Source organism: Eleginops maclovinus, chromosome 18, assembly GCF_036324505.1.
Source record: "Eleginops maclovinus isolate JMC-PN-2008 ecotype Puerto Natales chromosome 18, JC_Emac_rtc_rv5, whole genome shotgun sequence".
NCBI classification, from domain to species: domain Eukaryota; kingdom Metazoa; phylum Chordata; class Actinopteri; order Perciformes; family Eleginopidae; genus Eleginops; species Eleginops maclovinus.
In genome coordinates this window covers 11,661,140-11,672,190 of record NC_086366.1, presented here as the reverse complement: position 1 = coordinate 11,672,190, position 11,051 = coordinate 11,661,140, and the positions used below count along the sequence as shown (strand labels likewise).

General features: G+C 43.9%; 1 protein-coding gene across 2 annotated transcripts in view; it reads right to left on the bottom strand.

Annotated features, from left to right (window-relative positions):
• Window positions 1–373: 373 nt before the first annotated feature.
• The window catches only part of LOC134880070 (lissencephaly-1 homolog A), a 32,721-nt gene continuing 22,043 nt past the window's right edge, over window positions 374–11,051 (bottom strand). For both annotated transcript variants that reach the window (XM_063906768.1, XM_063906769.1), the window contains exons 6-11: window positions 7,125–7,293; window positions 5,550–5,652; window positions 5,234–5,462; window positions 3,755–3,856; window positions 3,476–3,632; window positions 374–2,414 (exon numbers count right to left, since the gene is read on the bottom strand). In XM_063906768.1, the coding sequence (XP_063762838.1) occupies window positions 2,341–2,414; window positions 3,476–3,632; window positions 3,755–3,856; window positions 5,234–5,462; window positions 5,550–5,652; window positions 7,125–7,293 (834 nt within the window). In that variant the 3' untranslated portion in view covers window positions 374–2,340. The remainder of the gene's footprint in view (window positions 2,415–3,475; window positions 3,633–3,754; window positions 3,857–5,233; window positions 5,463–5,549; window positions 5,653–7,124; window positions 7,294–11,051) is intronic.

Here is an 11,051-nt window from a genome sequence, read left to right as displayed (position 1 = left end):
CCTTTATTTTTCAATTTGAACTAAAAAGATAGCCCTCACCAATCTTCCACAATGGTGGAGTGGTATCAATAATCTTATCTAGCCAACTCTAAGCAACATACCCAATAAGCATATCTCCTTAAAATGTAGAGCTCTTTTAAGTAGTTTCTGAGCTCAGTATTCAAACCAATCGGCCTCTGATCCAGTATTTAAGCCTTTTAAAGAACATTGTTCCGACAGCTTTGCCTCTGGTGCAGATTCACATGCAGCGGTGCTACATCAACAGGTCACATTAGACTCACAGCCACTAGCAGGAGCTTTAGCAGCAGATCAACACATCCGGTAGACACAGGAAGAGGAATACGTGGCAAAGAAGCGAACATAAGGACATCAGTTAAGCAGTGGATTCTTTATTAGCCAAGAACTGCATTGGAATGAAAGGGCTAATCAGAAATTAAACGTTTATGCATTTATCAACATCATTAAATGTCATTGTTGTCTTTGATCATCATTAAAGGAGCAACGATTTAGTGAAAACAGGGATGTGCAAGATTAATGAACCACCTTGTCAGCTACAGTTAGAAGCAAGATGTTTCATTTTTCATCCTCCGAGGAGAGTGGAATGATTTTTTTCTACAGCTTGGACTGGTTCGGTTATCTTCCAGTCTTTTTAGTTACAGCTCCACAAAGATCAAAAGCTGAACATTTGAAGGAAAGCCACTTGGACAACGTTTGCATACATGTGAGATGGGTTTGTCTGCAGAGATCCTAGCTGCTCAGGCTTTAAGCATTTCCTCGATATGCAGGAGCTTCTGCTGCCTTTTTAACCAGCCAGGAGTTGTTCCCAACAATGGCGCATCAGACCGCTCTACAGACAAACACAGCATCCACATATCACTAAGCATGTCTGCTAGCGTTTCCTCACTAAACCTAAATTCCCATCCAGTTCATCCTTTAGTGCGATAATACAAAATTGCCAAATCCTAATAACAAGCTAAATTTACATTTCATATTTTCACAGAAAACTGACTTTTTTTTTTCTTTTTTTTTACTCAAAACCATTTTAATTGTTGTTATGCAGAACATATCTTTCCCCCTCAGAAATTAGAGATCTTTGCACATCCCAGATATCTAACCCAGGGGGCTCACTTTGACTCCTCGTCATGCCTTCAGGTTTCCTCTTTAGCGGGTTTACTTTACAAAAGGCTTCTGTTTGTAGGCTTCAGGTGCCTTGGGACAACTCACCATCTTCTGACTTTACATAATTCCTATGATACATCGAACCCTGCTGAGACGTAGGGGCTCAGGGGACTGGGAGTGGCCAGAGGCTTCAGTTCAACAAAAGTCTCACATGCAAGGTCACAGGAGATCTGTAGGTCTTTATCAAGTGCTGGAGATTAATCCGGAGTAATCTCTTAACTCTTCAGGTGATGCTGTGACACCGACAGCACAACACAAACAAACCTGCTCTCTACGTCGGGCTTACTGTGAAAACTAAGTGCGGTTATTCACAAAGCCACTTTTTACTTCGCTGCAGATTCATTAAATGGGATAATTTATCTAAAGCCTAGCAGTGGTTTGTTTGCCACCCTGACAAGAGTACAAAGCTTTTTTAAAGCCCCCGAGGTCCAAGGACAAAAGTTTGAAACATTCGTATATACAGCCATTAAAATATTACCTAGTTCCACATGAAGAGAAATGGTATGCACACTTGAGAAGTGATGTTATAAAGCTACAGATTATTTCAATAACAAAGCCCCACAGACAATCGCATCCTATCGCATCATATATGCCTTTTCCAGCCTCGTCTTTCCGAGGTTTCACCAAGCTAGGCACCAACAGACTACAACAGTGAAGGAGAGAAATAACAGAACAAAAATCCTAAATAAAAAAATAGACAAAAAATAAATCTTACACATAAAGACACTGTCATTTCTTAAATTATCGGTTTTTAGTGCCCTACATTTTACACCCAGTCGAAAAACATCTGCCTTCGGTTGGTCGGTAAGGCTGCGTGACCGACGGCCAGCCTCGTGGTAAACCTATGGTACTTCTAGACGTTATGTAAATTTACAGTATACAATTTTGGATTACCATGCAAGAATACTTTTTTGTGTAACATTTAATAGCTCGATCTACATCCAGGAATAATTTACATAGAAGGACAATAGTTATTGGACCAGAGAGCGCGAAGGGTAAATAACCATGGTGTAAGTGCAGCCGGAGGAGATGATGTGCGGGTTAGGTGAGGGGGGAGGGGGAGGTTGGATGAGAGAGGAGGTGGGATGGCAGGAGGAGAGGTGGGATCCAGAGGAGCTCCTGGGAAATTGGGGGTGTTGGTCCAATCCTCCAAGGTCCAAATCAGCGACACTCCCACACCTTTACTGTTTGATCTACACTCCCAGTGACCACGTAGGGAGCAGTCTTGTGGAAATCTGCGGGGGAAACAAAAGATCATCAGAATAAAGCAAAACGAGAGAAACACCTTTAAATCAACCTCTCACTGTACCATCAAAAACCAGTGGTACCCTGAGTAACAGGGTTTCCTCTACACCATAGCAAGTTAATGTTAGATTTTTTTTTGAGACCAAATTCAATTCAAAACCCGATTGTATTTTTGGTTCATACTGGCAGAATAATGCAGAAGTGAGGAATGAAAATCCTGTGCCAGTGTTTAAATGGGTCAAAATATATGGACAGATGACTATGTGTAAGAAAACACAGCATGTAATGTCTGAAAAGGCTCCAAACCTCTGAATCATTGCTCAGAGCTCATGTTTTTTCCAGCAAATAAATCAAATGGTAGTTATTGATGGCTTTTTTACAGTCTGGGACTAAATGAATGATCAGAATTTGGTAGATGTGATTAACAATGGGGAATTTATCTTTCAGAGCCAGGAAAAAAAAACCTGCGTTTATTTTAAAAAGTGCAACACGACTGTGGCGAGACTTAGGAGAAGCGCTTGGTATTGTGCTGTTTATACACACAGGACAATGCTTTGTGGAAGACAGGGGAAATAATATTTGTTTCCAATGGTTTCAAACAAAGGTGCTTTGTTTTTTCAACACTGCTCCAGAATGCATCACATCAATAGCTCACAGCGATATCCTCTGCGGTTGATGTTGGATTTAAGAGGACTGGGTTTCAAACGGCTTGCCAAGGAAAAGTTGGCGGAAGAGCTCCTCGAGAGAGTAACGGAGCCTTGATCTGCTGAAAAAGCTGCAGAACCAGGAGGGGGAGGCGGGAGAATCCTGCAGCGATGTCTACCTCTGAAAACCCGGCTGCCAGCTCCCCTCAGGACGCTCCACAGACTCAATACAGGGGCTTCCTCACAATCATTCAACCTTTGGCTAAAGCAGATATCTGTGAAACCTGCTACACTGTCCAATGAACGTGGACTCCTGTTCCTGCTGCCCCTCCGGAGACCAACTGGTTAAACAATAACAAGCATGGAGCTCATTTTTTAAAAATGTAGTAATGGAGGAGGCTGCTTACCCAGAGAGGTAACAAAGTGTTCGTGGGCACCCAGGGTTTTCATGCAGCGCTTGTTCTTGTAGTCCCAGATCCTTAAGGTCTTATCATCTGCACAGGTCACAATGAACTTGCCTCCAGGGTGGAAGAGGATACCACGCACCCAGTTATCATGGCCAACCTGTGAGGGGCGAAAACGAACTGCTAAAGACACAAGCTGCAAATTCATCTCTCCTATTGAAGCTAAAGATTCTAACTGCGGATTTAAACAAATGAAAAGGCTTAGTGTTAGACGGTCCTCACCAGTGTCATAAGGCACATGCCGATGCTAACGTCCCACATCTTGATTGTTTTGTCTCTGGAGCCGGACAGCAGGAAGGGGCCTGGCTTTCCACTCTTCTTGGTCTGCGTGGGAACAAAGAGGGAACACATTAAGCAGCAATAATGGTGCAAAACGTACATGTAGTAGATCATAAATCACTAAAAATAGAGAAATAAAGCACACTAAAAATCCACTGGGGGAAGAGAGATGAGCTAACACCGCATCATGAACCGCCAAGTACTGTGAACACAAAGATGTTTGTACGCTGTGCCGGGCAAACTGGAACTAACCGCCATTACATGCCCGATAGTTTCAACAGCATCAGTGGACACAGGCAGGCTGATGTATCCAAGCAATAGCTGGAGAAACTGTGGAGCTGTGTGTCACAGCTTTGATTAGTGCAGTGTTTTGGTGTGAAAGCAGAAATAAAGCAATGGGGAAATTGGTCATCCATTAAATGTTCTGCATCTTAATCTTCTCTATCACATGCACAAAGCAAGATCTCTTCTTTGACCAAACATAACCTTGTTTTGTGAATTAAACATCAGGATGTTTCATTTATTCCCTTTTCTAACTATTATATTCATCCTTTAAGTATGTACATTTTCATTTGTGTTTGAGCTCAAGATAATTCCAAATACTACCTGTACTAGTTGTCTTGTAATGAACATGGGGCTTTAAAGTTTATTAAAAGGAGCAAAACCAAAGAAGATACCAGTGGGTGTTTTGGGAATGTTTCTATAAACAAAACCCCAGAAATCAGCTTTTGAACAAGTGGAAGAGTTTATACTGGGCCAACTGCTACAAGGGCAAGTGTAGTGTTAATGTGACAAGGCTAAAATTGGACAGACTTGAGATCACAAGGCATGAGGAGGGAGTCTGCTGCCTAGGGGCCGCGCTGATATACGCTCAGATTATGCAAGCACTCTCATTTCAAGAGGTTCTGTTGATGTAGCGGTCAGCCTGAGCCAGGACGTATGACACTCTTCATGGATGTCATGTGACGGTGTGAACCAGCGCTCGGTTCTGTGTGAACACAGTACATGACCATAAGTTGACCTGTTGGGATGAATTAACTTTGGTATGAGCATGAGCTCTGTCACCACGCTTCTCAATCGGTTGATAAGCAGGTTAGTGTTCATGTCTTTCTACTAGTGAACGGTCAGTCAGTGCCCTTAAAATGGTCTGCTACTGGTCCGCTGCTTTAGGGAGCTAAACACACCGGACATCACCTCAGCATTAGTCTGACATTGTTACCGTGAACTCTCCAGTGTACATTTTCCCACCCTCTAAATAATACTGCGGCGAGCCTGGTGTCAGTTCATCCTTACTTATAGAATCTAATCGTGTGAAAGATGTGCAAAGACCAAGGGACCTGTACTGGGATTCCTCCAAACCCTCCCGGTGTGCAGATGTTTCAGAGGAATCAGAATCAGAACGAGGTGTGAGCGGTCCTTTACCTCGGAGCCTGTGGCCTCCTGGATGGTGGGGTAGGCGCTCTCGGGGGCCCAGGAGATGCACTCCACCACATGCTCGTGCTCCCGCAGCTCAGCCTTGCAGTCTTTGGAGGCCACGACCCACACACGCACCGTCTGGTCATTGGAGCAGCTGGCGATCAGTGTGCCGTCCTGGTTGGGCCGCACCATGCGGACCCACTCCCTGTGGCCTGTGAAGGTCTTCACACAGTAGCTGATGAACAGGAAACAGTACAGGAATTAGCATGTTGTCAGAGTGGATGTGATTCATTAAAAACACAGTGGTTTAGACGGTGCGTACCCAGTTGCCACCTCCCACATTTTTATGGTTTTGTCCCTCGAGGCAGAAACGATGTGATCTCCATTGGGCATAATGGCTACAGACGAAACATTGTGGTCGTGTCCTGGAAATCAGAAAAGACAAAAACAAGTTCTGAGTAAGAGCCAGAACCATTCAAAAGCTTTTGGAGCAACCGCTCAGCATTTAGAGCTACCGCAAAATGTCATGCATCATTTCAGATGGCAACACCCACCTGTCCTTCTTTACTTTCAACAGACAAATCACACTCAACCACAATTTTACACATCTTCAGCCACCAACAGCAGCAAAAACGATGGGTTTGGTCGTAATCAGCCAATTTAATGACAAGTGAGGCAGCCAATTTGCCGGGGTTGTCTTTGTTCCAGGGAGACTAAGAGATGCCTAATTACTTAGACGCTGGGCCATATTTAAGCTGCTAAACAGATGAAGACAACAGTAAGTGTATGCTAAAAGGCCAGCTTAACTGTATCTGTGTGTGTGTGTGTGTGTGTGTGTGTGTGTGTGTGTGTGTGTGTGTGTGTGTGTGTGTGTGTGTGTGTGTGTGTGTGTGTGTCACATGCCATCAGGCTACAATAAGGGAGGGAGCTACACAGAATCTGGAGCTGAAGAGGATAATTAAACTGCTGCCCAAATCAGCACTAATCTACTTCTCCAGTTAGTCTCTTTTTTTTTAAGATGTAAAAGTAAATGGAAAAAGGAGGGACATGGTTGATAAATGAAAGTGAATGGAGACCGACAAAGATCGGTTTAAACGAAGGCTATAGAAAGCGATCTCTGCATTCAGACATGGTTCCTGCGCAGTGTGACCACCGCTCATCTGCCAGGAGCTCACACCCTACCTCCCAACAAAGAGAGAATCTGTTGCTCACTTCCACAATATGCAGGATTTACTATACCAGCATAAAACGTAAGAATGTGCCAGAGCACCTCCTGTCTGTTCGCTAAGTAGGCTTATGTATTTCACTCGCATTCATTCATGTCTGGTTCACAGTCAGACATTAATGGGCACTTCTATCAGACTTATGAAGAGGAGAACAAAAAGCTTCATATTGTTTGGGCTGCTGCCGGCTGGTTGGTGGGGGGTCTTCCCACAATCTCAACGAGGAAAAAATCTTTAAAATCTGCAGGGGCCTGGGGGCACATGTACACTGCTGCCATCATTTACTTGGCAATTATGGTGTGAACATTGGGAGTGTAAGGAGAACACCCTGAAGATATGACCAATGTAGATAGGCTTATTATCACTCTTGAACCAATTTATTCTACAATTTAAATTACGTATTTTAGGGAGAGCTGGATTCAAGGGGAGAAATAATCTGTGGGCAGGAACAGATTCAGCCTCATCATCAGCATCAAAATGTGATAATGGACGACATGTGAGCACCTGAGCCCCTCACACATGACTAGCTACACTAATGATGCCATGGCATGGAAACGGAGCATGTTCACGTACAGTAGGTAACAAACAGCAGCAAATGGTAGCTGTGATGCGTAGCTGCAGATTTGTGCTCATCGAATTCAATCGCCATACAGAAGAACAGTTCATCTTCCTACCATGCATGGTCCTGATGCACTCGAAGCCCTGGAAGTCCCACAGCTTGATAGTCATGTCTGCAGAGCAGGAGGCTAGCAGTCTGCCGTTCTGGTCAAAAGAGATGTCCTGCACCGAGTCTGTGTGGCCCTTCAGTGTGCGCTCAAAGTCTCCTGTCTCGTAGTCCCAAACCTGGAGAAAATATTCAGACAACAGCTTTACAGACACCTGTGTAAGATAGCATAAACAATTCACTAATAGGCAGAGCTAAAATCATAAAGGGTTGTTTATCCCAACTGGATCCTTTTCAAAGCCCCAGCAAAGTCCCCAAATGTCATAACATCTGAGGCAGCATGTCTCCCGCTTCTCAGCTGAGCAATCAAGCAGTCAATAAGCTGAGGAGAAGAACCAAGCTGTCCAGAGAAGTCATATTACAAACCCATAAAAGACACACACAGGCATCAGTTTGCAGACACACACACTCTTTAAATATTGAGTTACAAAGTGTGTGTGCCATTGCTAATGGCAGGAGTGCATGAGCAGGGCTAGGGTTACAGTACGGCGAGCAGTGAGCCTTGTGTTCCAGCCTGAGAAAGCTGTTGGGTTTAGGGATCTATCTCAAACAGACAGACTGCTGTCACCGAGGGATAAACCCTCCTTGGTTCCTCTCTCGGGGAGGGGGTTTTTGGGCAGACGGTGACAGGAGACCCTCTCCTCCCCCCTTCTCCCCCAAAGAAAGCTACAGACAGTGCAGATGGCCACGAGGTGCAAAGTGCAAGGGGGGGGGCTTATCCTGGAGAGCGTCAATGCAGTCGACGTGTGAGGGTTTACACACACACACACATACTAAACAGTGTTTAGCAGCATCCAAAACACACATAATCCATCACCTACCTGTAACTGTGCGCTGCGTGCCTGGCACTCCCCCATCAATAAACACTTGCCCTATCTCATGATTATTAATGCTTTACATTCTTCCAGAGGAAAAGCCTTGGATCTTGTAATAATAATAATAATAATAATAAAAGCTTTCTGTGTATATGCCATTTGCAAAGTCAGCAGTTAGAAAGCTGACACCCCCGCTCTTTGCCTTTATCTAAATGAACCTATCCTCTGAGTGAGCAAGCTCATTTCCATACTGGGAAGCGATGGAGCTGAACTGAAGGTAACATCTTGCCATGCAAAGATCTGCCACGAGAGCAAAGAGATCGAGGGAAAAGGGGGGGGGGGGGGGGGTCAACTAAGAGAGTAAGGGTCAACATACACAGAGGAATAAGCAGGAAAGGGTTAAAAAGAATAATGGGTTGACTATGGAAAACAAAACATGTGACACTTAAGACCTTACATAAATAAGGAAAGGCAGGCAGGCTTTAGCCTTGTTCCAGAGCTCTGTCCTGGATCTGATATTAGTTCAGGCATTAAAAAAGTAAACTAGCAAGGTAACTACTCGACAACTATGAGCTACATCAAGTAGCCACAACGTGTGTGTGTCTCAGCATACAGAAATAACAAATCAAACCCTTTCTTGGACCAATTAAAGCCCTTGCTGCAGATATCAATGTTCTCATTCAACTCACAACAAAGCCAATAAGTGTTTGGCCAAATGTCAAACTACTTTTTCAAGAATACTGCTCCAGGACAAGAAAAAAAGGCTAAAATGAGCACCATGTCAGGCTGAATGAATTAATGAAACAAAATGGCAGTTCAGTGTGATTATCAGGCAGGGCAGCCTCACAGGCACGGAGATGGAGAGCCTCTCAGAGAGCGAAAGAGTAAAGAGCACAAGTTTTGCTCCTTAAAAATTTAACAGAGCTGCTCAGGAGCAGGAAAGTAGGACAGTCAGGCCAGGCCACGGAGACGAGGCAGCCAGAAAAAGAGGTGTGAGAAAGCTGGGCTGAATTTTTAACCAGAGCCCAGGCCGGCTGCGGGGTAGATGGCTCTGACGATGGGTAGCCATGGTGGGCAGCTGACGCTTTAAGTGGAAGATAAATGAGGCAGGATGTTGGGAGGCAGGGTTGCAGTTAGAGGGGGGGGGGGGGGGGGGTTGGAAAAGGAAGAAGATGCCAACACGGAGAGAAGATCCCTGCTGTGTGGGTGTAGCCGAGGAGATGTACATGTGTCCCTCATTGTCTCATGAATAAAATATACAGAACAAACAGCTCTACAGAGTATTGGCATTGTGCAGTGAGGCATGGGAGAGCGGCAGAAAGAGCCTGGAGACAGACAACAGAGTTTATATGGGGGATCTAGGGATACATAGAGAGAAAACACACATGTTATCAGGGCGTGTCCGGCAGGAAGCTGGAGCAGTGGAAGCTTCAGAGCGAGGCATAAATGATGAAGGAGGAAGAGAGGAGCAGCGTTAAGGAGAGAGAGTAGCAGCCTGTGTGCTGAGAGCTGCCATCACCCTTGCGCTAAATTAAAAAAATACCACACTCTTGATTTTGAACTGAATCCTATTATAGTGTGGAGGAAGGTGTGAAAACAAACAAACAAAGAGGACACTGCAGCCTCTAATGTGTTTATTATTGCTGACCACACCCTGTCTGAATTCATTTTGACTTGGCCTCTGTTCAAACAGGAAAATAAGAAGCACAAAAACAGGCCGACTTTTTGTCTTTGTGATCATGGACGTGCCAGCTTTAGTCCAAACATCTTCAAGGAAGCCATAAGCATTCTCAAATATTACCCATAGAGCCACAGCTGTCTGTGTAAGCCGGGCTTGTGTAGATGGAAGGCGTCACGCACTCAATAATGGTCTGTAGACATAGTTCATACACTGGTACACTCTCAGACAATTCTAGGTTATATTAGAAACACATGTTCTTCTGTCAAACAGGATGGTATGGTTGCTAACAGTAACAACAAGTTGTCTTGTGAGACTTCAGTACATAATGTGCACTGAGGCTCAAATAAAAGGTCACTGAAAGTGTTATGTGACATCATGCGGTCAGACTCTTGAATATAGCTCAGTTGCAAGAATAGCAACAGGATATTCAGCTGAATTTCTTTTCCCTGAGAAAATGTGCAGCACAGGTAAGACTATTTAGAAATAGTTTGACTTTGGTAAGAGATGAAAGAAAGGGAGACGAAATGACATCCACAGAACATGTTCACTTTGAGAGGCAGATGAATAGAAACTGACAAATACATGGAAGTCAGTTTGCCTGCTAACAGTCTGGACAACCAGTGGATCCATCAGCGGGGAACTCCAACAAGATGAGCTGATGTTTAAGAATAGTCTAATCATCAACAGCTATATCAGGGTTTTCTTTAAACCGGGTAACAGGGGCGCTGCGCCCTCTCACTTTCATCTTGCGCCCTCATACCAAAATGCTGATTTCCCTGTAACATTTTTAAGTGACGCCAGAAAATAATATTTCTGTTCGTCCAAAACGGTATAACTCCAGAAATATAAAAAACTTGTCAAATAGACCACAGAGACAGCTTTGTTTTTTAACAGAGCTCTGAATACATAGGGGATCGATGTGGCAGCAGCAGGCTTACACTGAAACTGAGATTTCTGAATTAGATTTATTTTACGGTCCTGTTTTCTGTTGAGGAAGTAAAGAAACCGTAATGCTGGATTTATTCGTTGTTTGCGATGCAATATATGACTCAGCAGCTTCAAGACATGAAGAAACTATTATTTTCTACTTCGCTGTAATGCATTATTTTGGCAGGAGTGGGAAGGCCGAAATTTAATGCAACTTTGTTCTGTTAACTATAGAGGTTAATGTGGCTATGCTAACTATAACTACACAACAACTTTACATATAATGCTTTTTTTTTAAAAGTCATACTGGGGTGAACAATATCCTAAAACCCAGATAAATGACAAAACGTTGTGTAAAGACAAAGAAATGTTTAGAGGTCAAAATGAGGAATACAGTAAAAGCTCCAAAGCCTCATTTGAAAGGCCTTTCAACTCATTCATGGTCCGACCATTG